Source organism: Cryptotermes secundus, unplaced genomic scaffold (genome assembly GCF_002891405.2).
Source record: "Cryptotermes secundus unplaced genomic scaffold, Csec_1.0 scaffold247, whole genome shotgun sequence".
Lineage (NCBI taxonomy): Eukaryota > Metazoa > Arthropoda > Insecta > Blattodea > Kalotermitidae > Cryptotermes > Cryptotermes secundus.
In genome coordinates, this window is record NW_019740656.1 from 408665 (window position 1) to 421435 (window position 12771).

At 39.8% G+C, this 12771-nt stretch overlaps 1 protein-coding gene across 3 annotated transcripts in view; it reads left to right on the forward strand.

Moving 5' to 3' along the window:
- The first annotated feature begins 2486 nt into the window (after positions 1-2486).
- Positions 2487-12771, forward strand: part of LOC111872433 (fatty acid synthase) — a 67513-nt gene continuing 57228 nt past the window's right edge. The window contains exons 1-5 of one of the 3 annotated variants that reach the window (XM_023866352.2): positions 2487-2544; positions 5876-5985; positions 7227-7425; positions 10679-10831; positions 12425-12598. In XM_023866352.2, coding sequence (XP_023722120.1) covers positions 7251-7425; positions 10679-10831; positions 12425-12598 — 502 coding nt within the window. In that variant the 5' untranslated portion in view covers positions 2487-2544; positions 5876-5985; positions 7227-7250. Of the gene's footprint in view, positions 2545-2611; positions 2731-5875; positions 5986-7226; positions 7426-10678; positions 10832-12424; positions 12599-12771 lie in introns of those variants that run through there. The other 2 variants (XM_023866353.2, XM_023866354.2) reach the window with 2 other exon arrangements.

Sequence of the window (12771 nt, forward strand, 5' to 3'; positions counted from 1 at the left end):
AGATACCATAAAGAAAAACACACAAACTTTACTTGCCGCAAGTAAAGAGGTTAGTCTAGAAGTAAACACAGAGGAAACTAAGTACATGTTGCTGTCTCGTCAACAAAATGCAGGGCAAAATCATGACATGGAGATAGCCAACAGATGTTTTGAAAATGTGGCACAGTTCACATACTTGGGAACGACGATAACAAATCAAAACCTGATTCAGGAGGAAGTTAAGAGGAAATTGAATTTGGGTAATGCTTGCTACCATTCAGTCCAGAACCCTTTGTCTTCTCGTCTGCTGTATAAAAACATAAAAATTGGAATATGCAAAATTGTAATTTTGCCTGTGGTTCTGTATGGGTGTGAAACTTGGTCTCTGACATTAAGGGAGGAACATAGACTGAGGGTGTTTGAGAACAGGCTGTTGAGGAGAATATTTGGACCGAAGAGGAATGAAGTGACAGGAGGTTGGAGAAAACTGCATAATATGGGGCTTCATAACTTGTACTCTTCTCCAGGTATAATTAGAATGATCAAATAAAGAAAGATGAGATGGGCAGGGCATATAGAACGAATGAGAGCGAAAAAGAATGCATATATGATATTGGTGGGAAAGCCAAAAGGAAAGAGACCACTAGGAAGACCAAGACGTAGGTGGGTGGATTAATTAAAATGGATCTTAGAGAAATAAGATGGGATGGTATGGACTGGATTGAGCTGGCTCAGGATAGAGACAAGTGGAGGGCTCTTATGAATACGGCAATGAACCTTCGGGTTCCATAAAATGCTGGGAAGTTCTTGAATAGCTGCACAACTGGTGGCTTCTCACGAAGGGCTCAGCTCCATGAACAATGCCACCAAATTTAGAGCTGTTGTGCAATCCGTTCGGATTAAGGAGATAGTCACCTCACCTGGCTAGGGGTCAAGGCAGACGGAGCTGCAATCTACATGTTCACCAGCTCCAGGCGTAGTATATCTTCAGCTGCGTGAGGTTAGTGTCTACAAGTGGATCATGGCGAAGAGCACTCTTCGTACCAAACTGATTAATTAATCAGGAAGATCGCGAATTCACGGCGGGGGAGAACGCGTGTGATTGGCCTACTGATCAGCCAGAATGATTAGGCAGTAGTGTTGTGCAACCCGAAGGGAATCTGGCTACTCACCAGGAAGTACATTTCAAGTCCACTGACTTGGGAATGTCAGAGTCAGAATTACGCCAGTCCTACGTTATAGAAATTAGGGGAGAAGGTACAAGGGAAACCCCCAACTGCAGACCCAAGCCACTTCTTCGCAGGCATGATAGCAGCCATTAAGGAGAGCAGTAAATTCCTCCAATCCAGCGTATACGCTAAAGCAAACAATTTGCAGGAGGGTAATACTAAATTATAAATCAGCGTAGAGTCTGAAATAAACAAATTACAACACAGTAGTGATAAATTACAGAGGAGAGTGGATGCTAAGTTCAGTGAATTACAGGAAAGTAACGCCAAACCACGAGAAAAGGAAAGAACAATCGTTAAAGAAGAAGATAAAAACTTCATTAAAAGATTTTTGAATTGTTTCATTTTTGGTCCGTTACACTATCAATCACAAAGTTAATAGAAAGTCCGTCGAGTGTAACAATTTGTAGGTCACTTCTTTATCGCTTCTGCCTTACATGTTTCGGTTTGACACAACCATCATCAGAGGCACTTACCACAATTATGAAAACACTGTCGTTGTTTATGATGTACACATTTATGTTTGTTGTGCGGACACTGCTACGATATGTCGACGTGTAAAAGCACAACACTTGCTAGGATAGTTGAGTGCACTATCAATTCTCACTTTCCTTCCGAAACTGCCCTCAAGTTAAAACGCCAATTTTTAAATAATTTAACATTGGCGTTTTAACTTGAGGGCAGTTTCGGAAAGAAAGTGAGAATTGATAGTGCACTCAACTATCCTAGCAAGTGTTGTGCTTTTACACGTCGACATATCGTAGCAGTGTCCACACAAAAAACATAAATGTGTACATCATAAACAACGACAGTGTTTTCATAATTGTAGTAAGTGCCTCTGATGATGGTTGTGTCAAACCGAAACATGTAAGGCAGAAGCGATAAAGAAGTGACCTACAAATTGTTACACTCGACGGACTTTCTATTAACTTCATTAAAAGCTTTAAGCTGAAAATAAAAAAACTTAGTAAGGAAGAGTGTGGCATTGAAAAATACACGTAATAAAACAGCCAATTGCCTGCTGTGCCAGACAAACAGATTTGCTATGTGAAGATATGGAAGAATCTCTTAGTACTTATTTCTTCACTTAAAACCCTGGGGATAATATGCTGGGTGGGGCCTCCGAACTGTTATAGACATGATGTGGAAGAAAAGTATCCCTACTGGGTATATGTAGGTGATAAAACATCATTAAATAAAATACGCAACGAAAAAAATTGAACGTTATGTGAATTATGCCGCCATTTTCGTTCCGACAGCTGATTCCTGCTTCCGTTTGGTTCTCAGACCGGGGATAGCCAGGGATTAACCACTTGAAAAGTTGTTGTTTTGTAACGTGAGTTGAAGTTATTTTGGGTATTTGGTTTCGTGGTGTAGAGGGAAGGAACGTGATTATCTTCAGGGCTATCTAGGCTACTGTGCCTGTTCATGTTCAGCATTTCAACACGAATTGTAAAGTGATTCAATATAATAAATGTTGGAAATTGAGGCACACGTGTTTCGTTATGGTGTCAGCTGTTCTGTAAGGATATTACATTATTTTATTTTATTTTTTTTTTTTGGAATTCAGTTAACTTATGTTGTATAACGGCGTTACATCAACTAGAATGACGCAATAGAATATGGCACAGGAAACGACTGCTAAGTGACGACAAATCCCGAAATGCAACTTAATGTAAAACATTTTTTTTACTATGTATAACGCCGTATAAAAATGATTTACCCTGTAGCCTGTGTTACGAAAAACTATGATGTATTATATCACTCTATGTCCTCTATATTAAGTTGGTTTAAATTCTATACCCTGTGCCGCACTGTGCGAAGCGAAAATATGAGGTGTCAATGTGTGTTTTATGGTCGTGATAGGAAAAGATTGTGCCGAAATTTATATTTTAAAATTGTCCAACCGTAGCTCCTCCCACGAGGTTTTTCGTGTCCGTATAATGTGTGTATTCCTCATCTCTGCCATGCGTGCAGCGTGTCTGCCCATCCCAATCTCTCTCAGGCTAAAAGCAAAAATAAATGAACATTTAGAATGACCGTCACGTAGGAGTGTTAGAAAAGAATAATAGAACTACGGTAACGGAAGTTGCATATTTTTAGAAGTTATATTCCATGGACTATTTCATTACTGTATTACGTGGTGTTAATGCCGCTCCCACCTCAGCAGTTCACGCTTGTGTTATTTTGTTGCTACCGATTATAATCGGTAGCAACAAAATATTTCAGTCACCTGAAACAAAATTTCAGTCACCTATAATTATAGGTGACTGAAATTGGTATGGTAGGGGTGACCTCCATTGGTATAACGTTCATGCCATATTTCCTAAAAATCAGTATATTTGAGCAGAAGTTTAGAGTATGTACATATGTAAACATACATAGCATGATCTTGTAAGACGTGTGCTTGCCATTATGAAGGGAAATAGGTTAAACCAGGTTTGAAAACTTAAAATTAGGTTAGGTTAGGCTAGGTTGTTAGATTAGATTAAGTAATGATATATGTGAGGATAAGTTGTGGCTTTTGTGTTAACCACCTCCCATATGGTGCCCAAAATGGTACAAAATGGTATCAGACCTGTTCACTCCTAGTGCAGAACAGTGCTGTGTCATCAGCCTCCTAGTGAATGAGAAATTATTCATAGGTTAAAGGCAGACTGGGGAAGAGAGCTTCTCATGCTCAGCAGTCTGTAATCTGTACAGTAAGTTTTCTGAAGACCATAAAGAAGTGAAAACAGCGCTCAGCTGTGTGTTTTGGGATTCAGAAGGATTAATTCTTGTTGATTTTCTTCTGCATGTAACATTTAACATGCAGTGTTACTGTGATTTGCTTCAGAATGACTGCATCAAGTGATTCAGGGAAAAAAAAAGACTTTGGGAAACTCTTAATGTAGATTAATGTTTCTGCATGCCAGTGCTTGTTCACATATGAAAATTTGATGAAGGTAACATTAGGTCAAGGTTTACTTGGTCAACCTTGAACCAGCCTCATACAGTGCTTTATATTGTGTCTCCATTTCCTGTCAAAAGGTTGGAATATGACAAACAGCTACATGACTTGTAGTTAAATTCGTGTAACCAGTTATTTTACAGGATAACATGATGTAGAGCTTAAAGTTTGAGCTTAATATTGTGGCGTATATGACCATTGCTAGGCAACGGTTTAGTAAACACATTCCCGAAATTACGCTCTCAACAATAGAAGGACCTCCATTGCTAGGTAACAGGTCAGTAAACATGCATTTGTGACACGTGTTTTCCGTGGGGTCCTTGCATAGAAAGTAAAAGAGGACACAGAACAGAATACAATGGAGACGTGTTTGGAGGTGGGGTCCAATACCTCCACTGTGACCTTGCAAGTTGCAGGTGGCACAAAAAGGGAAGTCTCAAATCTGAGACATTATAAAATATGGTTGCGAGTCCCAAGGGATTTGGACATGAGAAAGACTGTGCTGGCAAGGGCCAGCAGCATATACAAAAGACAGACCCTTCCTCTCCTCAGAGAGGCTGTCCCACAAAGACAAGACAGTAACTGTCAAACAGTAATAAATATCTGGTCATGAGCCCAAGATGGGGTTCGACACCAAGACTTAGTGACTGACTGACTGACTGACTGACTGTCAGTCGCAGTGTGACTTTGACTTTGAATACAACAGAGAACCCTGTGTGGAGGTGGGGTCAAATAACTCCACCATAGCCCTATGAGTTGTAGGAGACAATGAAAAGGGAACCCAGTGCATGGGGGTATAACTGGGCCACCCTGTTCCTGGGGGATATAAATACTGGGACCTCCCCCTCCAGGTTGGGGGAGTCACGAACCTGAGACAGTAAATTATGATCATGAGTTTCGCGGGACTTGGACCCTAGAATGACTATGCTGGTGATGGCCAGTAGCAATTGTAAATGACAGACCCATCCTCTAGTCAGAGAGGATGTTATGTAAGGGCTATAACCGCAAGTATTCAGTTGGTAAGAAAGAATTGCTGGTCGTGGGTCTCAAGGGGCTTGTCGCCAATACTAACTGATGGGAGGTAAACCTCTGGTCCTGAAGTAACTCTGATTCTCTTACTCTGACTCTGAGTACAATGGAGAATGGTGTCTTGAGTGATTCATGAAGTGGGTAGATTAGCGATAGTGCTATAATTCATTGTGATTAAGAGAGATTATAAAAGAAGGTGTTAATAAATCCAATCATCCACTCCAGAATCCCATTATTATTAGTCACGGAGCATTAAACTTATGACAATATTTTGGAAGTCCTTGGTTTTTATTTTTATGCAAGGATTTGCTAGTGTGCCAGAGGCTTTTTTTTTTCCTGAACCTTTGCAGGAAAGTTCTGGGAAAGCAGTCTAAAACAGGCATTGGCTGCTTCCTTACATGGTTTTTTTTTTTCAGTTTGTCTAATTCCACAAAGCAAGAGTCCATCTTGAGAAGCTAATAATTGCTCAGCTTCTCAAGAATTTCCGTGCATTTTATGGACCCCAAAGGTTCATGAGCTTGTTCACATTAGCCCACCACTAGTTCATATTCAAGCCAGATGAATTCAGTTCACACCCTCAGGGAAACGGGGAGTAATTTAAGTAGTAATTGCTATTACAATTATATGTAGATGTATATATGATATATATGGTCTGTTTGCGTGTGTAATATCCTGTTTGCCATTCAAGGACAGTCACGTGGCAGAGAACATGCCTTACAAAAACGGTTTGTGCCTGGCAGAAATCTTCATTGAACTGTGGGGTGACAAGAAGATCACAAGGTTCTGCAAGAACGCTGTGTAAGTTTAAAATACTTCTTCTTTGAATGCATATTATTGCTATAAAAAGCAAAATTGTCCCTGTGCCTAACTTATGTCATGAAAACTTGTGGGAGTGGATGTACTCGTATAGATACATGTTTTCCTGATCTTGGCACTATTTGGAGGTGAGTGATCAACTTCACGCTCCGGCCGCTTTACCCCCTTGGAAAGAGTCCCCTGTACCCATTGGATAGGAGGCTGGGTGGGCCCCAGAGCCAGTCTGGACAACATGGAGAAGAGAAAATTCTTCGCTGTTCCAGGACTTGAACTTTGACCCCTCAGTCATCCACCCCATTGCCACTCGCTATACTGACTGTGCTCTCGTTGCTCACTGGTTATAGCTATACAAAACTTTAATTCATGAGACCAAAAGGAAGTTCTGCTGTGGGCAGTTTTCTGTTTAGTACATGGTTCATTGTAGACAGTTTTCACTACATTTTGTGTTCAAGCGCTAGCTGCAGCATATAATTCAGATATGTGCATTACCTGACAAGTTATGTTGTCTCCTGCTGTTAAGTGATGTCATAATCTGAACATATCCCCAGGTACAGTTTACTGTACAGCAAATAGCAGAAAGTGTTGTTATATTTAGCTAGGTTTTGGGCACACGGTAATGTAGTTGGTTGGAGGCACTATGCTACATGCCGGAAGGACATGGGTTCGAGTCCCAGTGAAGTCACTGGATTTTTCAATTGACCTAATCCTTCCAGCCGCAGTGGGGTCAACTCAGCATCTAACAGAAATGAGTGCCAGGAATCTTCCTGCGGGTAATGAGCGGCTGGTGTGTAAGATTGACCACCTCCCTGCTATCTGTGAGCCAGTTGTCTAGAAAAATGTGGGAGTCTCAATGTCTCACAAACCTTTGGGTCTCCACGGCCTGTTACAAGGATAGCTTTACCTTTACCTTTGTGCATCACACCAGAGAATGCTATGCCCAGTTAATTGGCAGTTCATGAACCATCCAAGATTATTTTTGTAATTGGGTAGAAGATGAAAATCAATTTCTTTGTTATTGCTGAAACTCTGGGAACTTATTATACATGGCTAACCTCTTTAGTTCATGGTTTCTTATGGCGTTTTTGAGCACAAACCGCTCATTATATGTAGACTGACAGTCACACATATATCAGTTTCACTTTGTAGCATCATTTTTCTTTTTGTCCATGCTCACATCTTAAGTTGTAAGCTATTCCTGTTCAGTGAACCGTTTTTATTTGCAGTGAATTCCACTGTTGCTGTGAGCCATGCCTGTCCCTACTGATGCAAGACCACGATTGTCGCAACTTCCGCTTGGTGAAGAGGTTGTCATTTCAGGGATCTCAGGCTGTTTTCCCGAGTCTGAAAATGTGTACCAATTTCGGGATAATCTCATTGACAGTGTGAATATGACGACAATTGATGATCGGCGCTGGAAGTTAGGTCAGTTCTTATTTTATTTTAAAATAGAATATCACCTTCACTGTAGTTTGTGTTCTAGTTCTTTGTAAAACTAGAACTAGAACATGTATTCAGTAAATTCCCTAAATAGAACTAGAACTAGAACTAGAACTAGAACATGTATTCGGTAAATTCCCTAAATAGAACTAGAACTAGAACATGTATTCAGTAAATTCCTGAAATAGAACTAGAACTAGAACATGTATTCAGTAAATTCCCTAAATAGAACTAGAACTAGAACTAGAACATGTATTCAATAAATTCCCTAAACACCATACAAAAACTTCGCTAGGAGATTTCATTGCCAAAGTAGGGAGGGAAGACATTTTCAAACCAATGATTGGGAATGAGAGTTTGCATGAGATTAGTAATGATAATGGAGTTAGAGTAGTAAACTTTGCCACATCAAAAAATCTTACTGTCAAAAGTACAATGTTCCAACATCTTAATGTCCATAAATTTACTTGGACATCTCCTGATGGGAAGATACACAATGAAATAGATCATATTTTGAGAGATAGGAGATGGCACTCAAGTGTACTTGATGTCCGATCATTCAGGGCAGAAGATCGTGATACTGACCAATGTCTAGTGCTGGCAGAATTTAGGGAGAAACTGGCAGTGAGCAAACAAACAGCACACAGATTTCATATGGAGAGGTTCAATCTCAAGAAATTAAACAAGGTAGAGGGTAAAGAGCAGTATCGTGTTGGAATCTCAAATAGGTTCACAACTTTGGACAATTTAGACACTGAGGTGGATATTAATAGAGTTTGTGAAACTATTAGAATATCAAAATTTCTGCCAGAGATAGTCTAGGGCATTATGAATTGAAGAAGCATAAGCCATGGTTCGGTGAAGAATGCTCAGAATTGTTAGACCAAAGGAAAAAAGCAAAATTGCAATGGTTACAGGATCCAAGCGATTTAATGGGGATAATCTGAACAATATAAGACGTGAAACCAGCAGGCATTTGAGGAATAAAAGAGGGAATATCTGAAACAGAAAATTGACAAGCTTGCAACAAACAGTAAGAGCAAAAACATTAGAGACCTGTATAGAGGAATAAATGACTTAAGAGGGGTTACCAGCCTAGCAGTAACTTTCTGAAGGATGAGAATGGTGATCTGCTTGCAGATTCCCACAACATTTTGAATAGGTGGAAGAACTACTTCTCTCAGTTACTGAATGTGCATAGGGTCAGTGATGTTAGGCAGACAGAAATACATACAGCTGAGCCATTAGTACCTGGTTCTAGCCCTTTTGAGGTTGGAATTGCTATTGCAAAGTTGAAAAGTTATAAATCGCCAGGTAGTCACTAAATTCCAGGAGAACTGATTCAAGCAGGAGCTGAAACGTTATGGTCTGAGGTCCATAAGCTCATTAATTCTGTTTGGCATAAGGAAGAATTGCCTGATCCAAGGAAAGAGTCTGTTAACAGTTCACAATAGGGGTGATAAACCTGACTGTAGTAATTGTCATGGGATATCACTGCTTTCAACTTCATATAAAATTTTGTCCAATATTCTTCTCTCAAGGTTAAGTCCATTTACAGATGAAATTATTGGGGATTATCAGTGTGGGTTTCAACATAACAGATCAACTACTAATCAGATCTTTTGCATTTGTCAGATACTGGAAAAAAATGGGAGTACAATGAGACAGCACTCGTACATCAGTTATTCATAGACTTCAAGAAAGCCTTTGATTCAGTTAGGAGGGAAGTATTGTACATTATTCTGATAGAGTTTCAGGTACCCATGAAACTAGTTAGGCTGATTGAAATGTGTTTAAATGAAACATATAGTAAAGTCTGTGTAGGTAAACAGCTGTCTGATAAATTTCCTATCCAGAATGGTCTAAAACAAGGAGATGCTTTATCACCACTCCTTTTCAACTTTGCTTAAGAATATGCCATTAGGAAGGTCCAGGAAAACCAGGTGGGACTGAATTTAAACGGGACACATCAGCTGTTGGCCTATGCCAATGATGTGAATCTACTGGGTGATATGTAGATACGATAAAGAAAAACACACAAACTTTAATTGACACAAGTAAGGAGGTTGGTCTAGAAGTAAACACAGAGAAAACTAAGTACATGTTGCTATCTCGTCACCAGAATGCAGGGCAAAATCATGACATCAGGATAGGAAACATGTTTTGAAAATGTGGCACAGTTCAGATATTTGGGAATGATGATAAAGCAAAACCTGATTCAGGAGGAAATTAAGAGGAGATTGAACTCGGGTAATGCTTGCTGCCCTTCAGTCCAGAACGTTTTGTCTTCCTGTCTGCTGTCTCAAAACATAAAAATTTGAATATACAAAACTATAATTATGCCTGTGGTTCTGTATGGATGTGAAACTTGGTCTCTGACATTAAGGAGGAACATAGACTGAAGGTGTTTGAGAACAGGGTGTTGAGGAGAATATTTTGATCGAAGAGTGATGAAGTGACAGGAGGTTGGAGAAAACTGCATAATGAGGAGCTTCATAACTTGTACTCTTCACCAAGTAAAATTAGAGCGATCAAGTCAAGGATGATGAGATGAGCAGGGTATGTAGCACGAATGGGGGAGAAGAGGAATGCATATACAAGTAAATGAAATTGCACAGAAAACCCACAGTACTTCTTCAAGTAACTTTTAACTTTCAAAGGATAACAGAGGATAGGCAAGACATGTGTCACGTATTCTAGAAGATGGTATGCAACTCCAGCTCTTTGCATAGGAATTTAATTACAAATTCTCTTCCTGTTTTTACCTAATCCTTCCAGGTGCACTATGGCCCTGGGGCCGACTCGCCCTCTGACAGAAATGAGTGCCATGAATTCTCCTGGGGATAGAGGGCAGCTGGTGCATAAGGCTGACAACCTTACTGCCATCTGTGAGCCAACTCTCTAGAAGATGTGGGAGCCTCAGTATCTCACAACGCTATGGGCCTCCATGGCCAGTTACATGGATAACTTTATCATTCTTTTTACCTTATCTGTTTGTGAGGGAGCAAGTTTTTGCACTATATTTCTGTATCATTGTAAAATATATTTTATAGGTTGTCATTTTATACTGTTTTTGGATCTCTCTGTTTTTAATATTCATCAAATTTTGATAAAATCTAGAATTATTGTGTTTTGTTGTATGCCTTAAATGAAGTGGTGTTATAGTGGCAGAGCATAATGATTTAAGTGATATGGCAATGGGTAAATCAGTGTTTTATAATAAATACTGTTTTCACAGATCACCCCGAGATCCCTTCACGTTCTGGGAAGTTATATAATATCGTTAAATTTGATGCATCATTCTTTGGTGTTCACTATAAACAAGCACAAGTTATGGACCCACAGTGTCGACTGCTGCTGGAGAGAACGTATGAGGCTGTGGTGGATGCAGGTTAGAAATCTCACATTATCACATTACACTACATCTAATATATCAGTAAAAAGTGGAAACTGAGGTGCATTGCTCGTATTGCATTTTGGGTAAACCTCATGAAGAGATGTAACGTTCACAGTTGATTTGCAAATGAGTCAGAATACACATTGAAACTGAGGTTGGTCATTTTAACACTTATTGTGCATTCAGCGATGAAAGCTCTATGTAAATTCCTTGTTCACTTATATTTCATTTTTCAACATGTGAGTAATGATAAAGCCGTAGCCACTGAGAATCAGTCTGACATCTTTGTAATGTTTCGCACTTTGAGTGATCACAGGTATACTCGTAAGCTTTTGAAGTTAAGACATCAAGTCATTAACTGCTCTGTATATTGCATTATGTAAGCCGTTGAGGGAGGTTATTGGATAGGTTGTTGTAGATTGGTGCTAGGTTAGAACATTCCCATCAAAAATGTTGTAGATGCCATGCTTGGGATGAAGTTATATTAATACAATTGTTGACTTTTTGGACAGTTTCCATCAACCTGTTTTTAATTTAAAGATGTGTCAGAGTCTGGACTCTGTTTTGGCCTTGGGGGTTGAAGTTATTCAGTTGTGTCCAGTCAGTAGAGCTAGTCCCTATCTCTAGACACTAGAACCAACACAAGATAGGATATATAAACCAAACACAACATAAACCATCAGTGAGAGTAGTCTTATCTCTGATTTTAAAGGTTGATAGAATATGTCCTATCAATGATTTTGTAATATTCTCTTTTAGAATTTTACTCTTTATTGCTGGCTTCTATTTTAATAGTACTCTGATTTTACGGACTCTGGTCATTGAATTATTATGCATGGCCTAATGTATGTAGACTTCTATAATGTTTGCCGTAACTGCTTCGAATGGTTTATATTGGTGTTGGTTTGTACAGGGTGTTCAATCAAGGAGGAAACTTCGCAACACCGCTGACCCAGCCCAACATTCCTCGCAGATTGCTGCTGTAACTGTAACTGTAACGGCGCGTGTCTGTCAGCGCTAATGACTCATTCTGCTATCGGCAGTTACAGCAGCAATCTGTGAGGAATGTTGGGCCGGGTCAGCGGTGTTGCGAAGTTTCCTCCTTAACTGAATGCACTGTATATCTTGCCTTGTGTTGTTTCTGGTGTCCAGAGGTGGACACTCTCTCTATGGTCGAAACTGAGTGGGCTGCTACGCCAGGATGGAGACAGAGTCCAGTCTCAAAAAGGCCAGTTTTAAATTAAAAGTGGGATGATGGATTATGTCCAGAAAGTCAATAATTGTGTTAAAGTTTATGTTTCATATTTTCTCTTTCCTGAAAAGGAACTTCTTCTTGTGAATATGTTGTTATGGAGGTGGTACGAATTCATTCATATAGATGGAGAAGTATTGTTGTCTGCTGCAGTCTCAGTTGGCTCTGTTTTGGATGTGTAGGCAGGCCTTGACATGGTGGGGAAGGGCTGAAGCAAGAAGCGTGTTTGTCTTTCATGGAAGGGCGGAATGATTTCCAAACAGCTGTCAAATAATATTCATGTATTACAGAATCATGTGTACTGTATTTATGATGGCGGCAATTTTTATGTTAAGGTGTCAACCCTCAGCTTCTAAAGGGACAAAACACTGGGGTCTTCATTGGTGCATCTTTCAGCGAGTCAGAGAGAATTTTGTTCTATGATAAGTTGCAAACCAGTGGACTTAGTCTCACAGGTTGCAGTCGGGCCATGCTTGCCAACCGCTTGTCTTACTGGCTTGGGACACATGGTAAGTATAAGGCTCTGCAGTTGCTGAAGATTTGAAACTGAGATTATGGTGATTAAGTTAACATGCAGGAATAGAGCAAGGGAGGTTTGTGAGATCTCCTTTTTTTCTTATTGCTAGTGGGGTGGGACTAAGTCCCTTGTATTGCGGCCATTTCTGGCCTATTGTACCAGCCC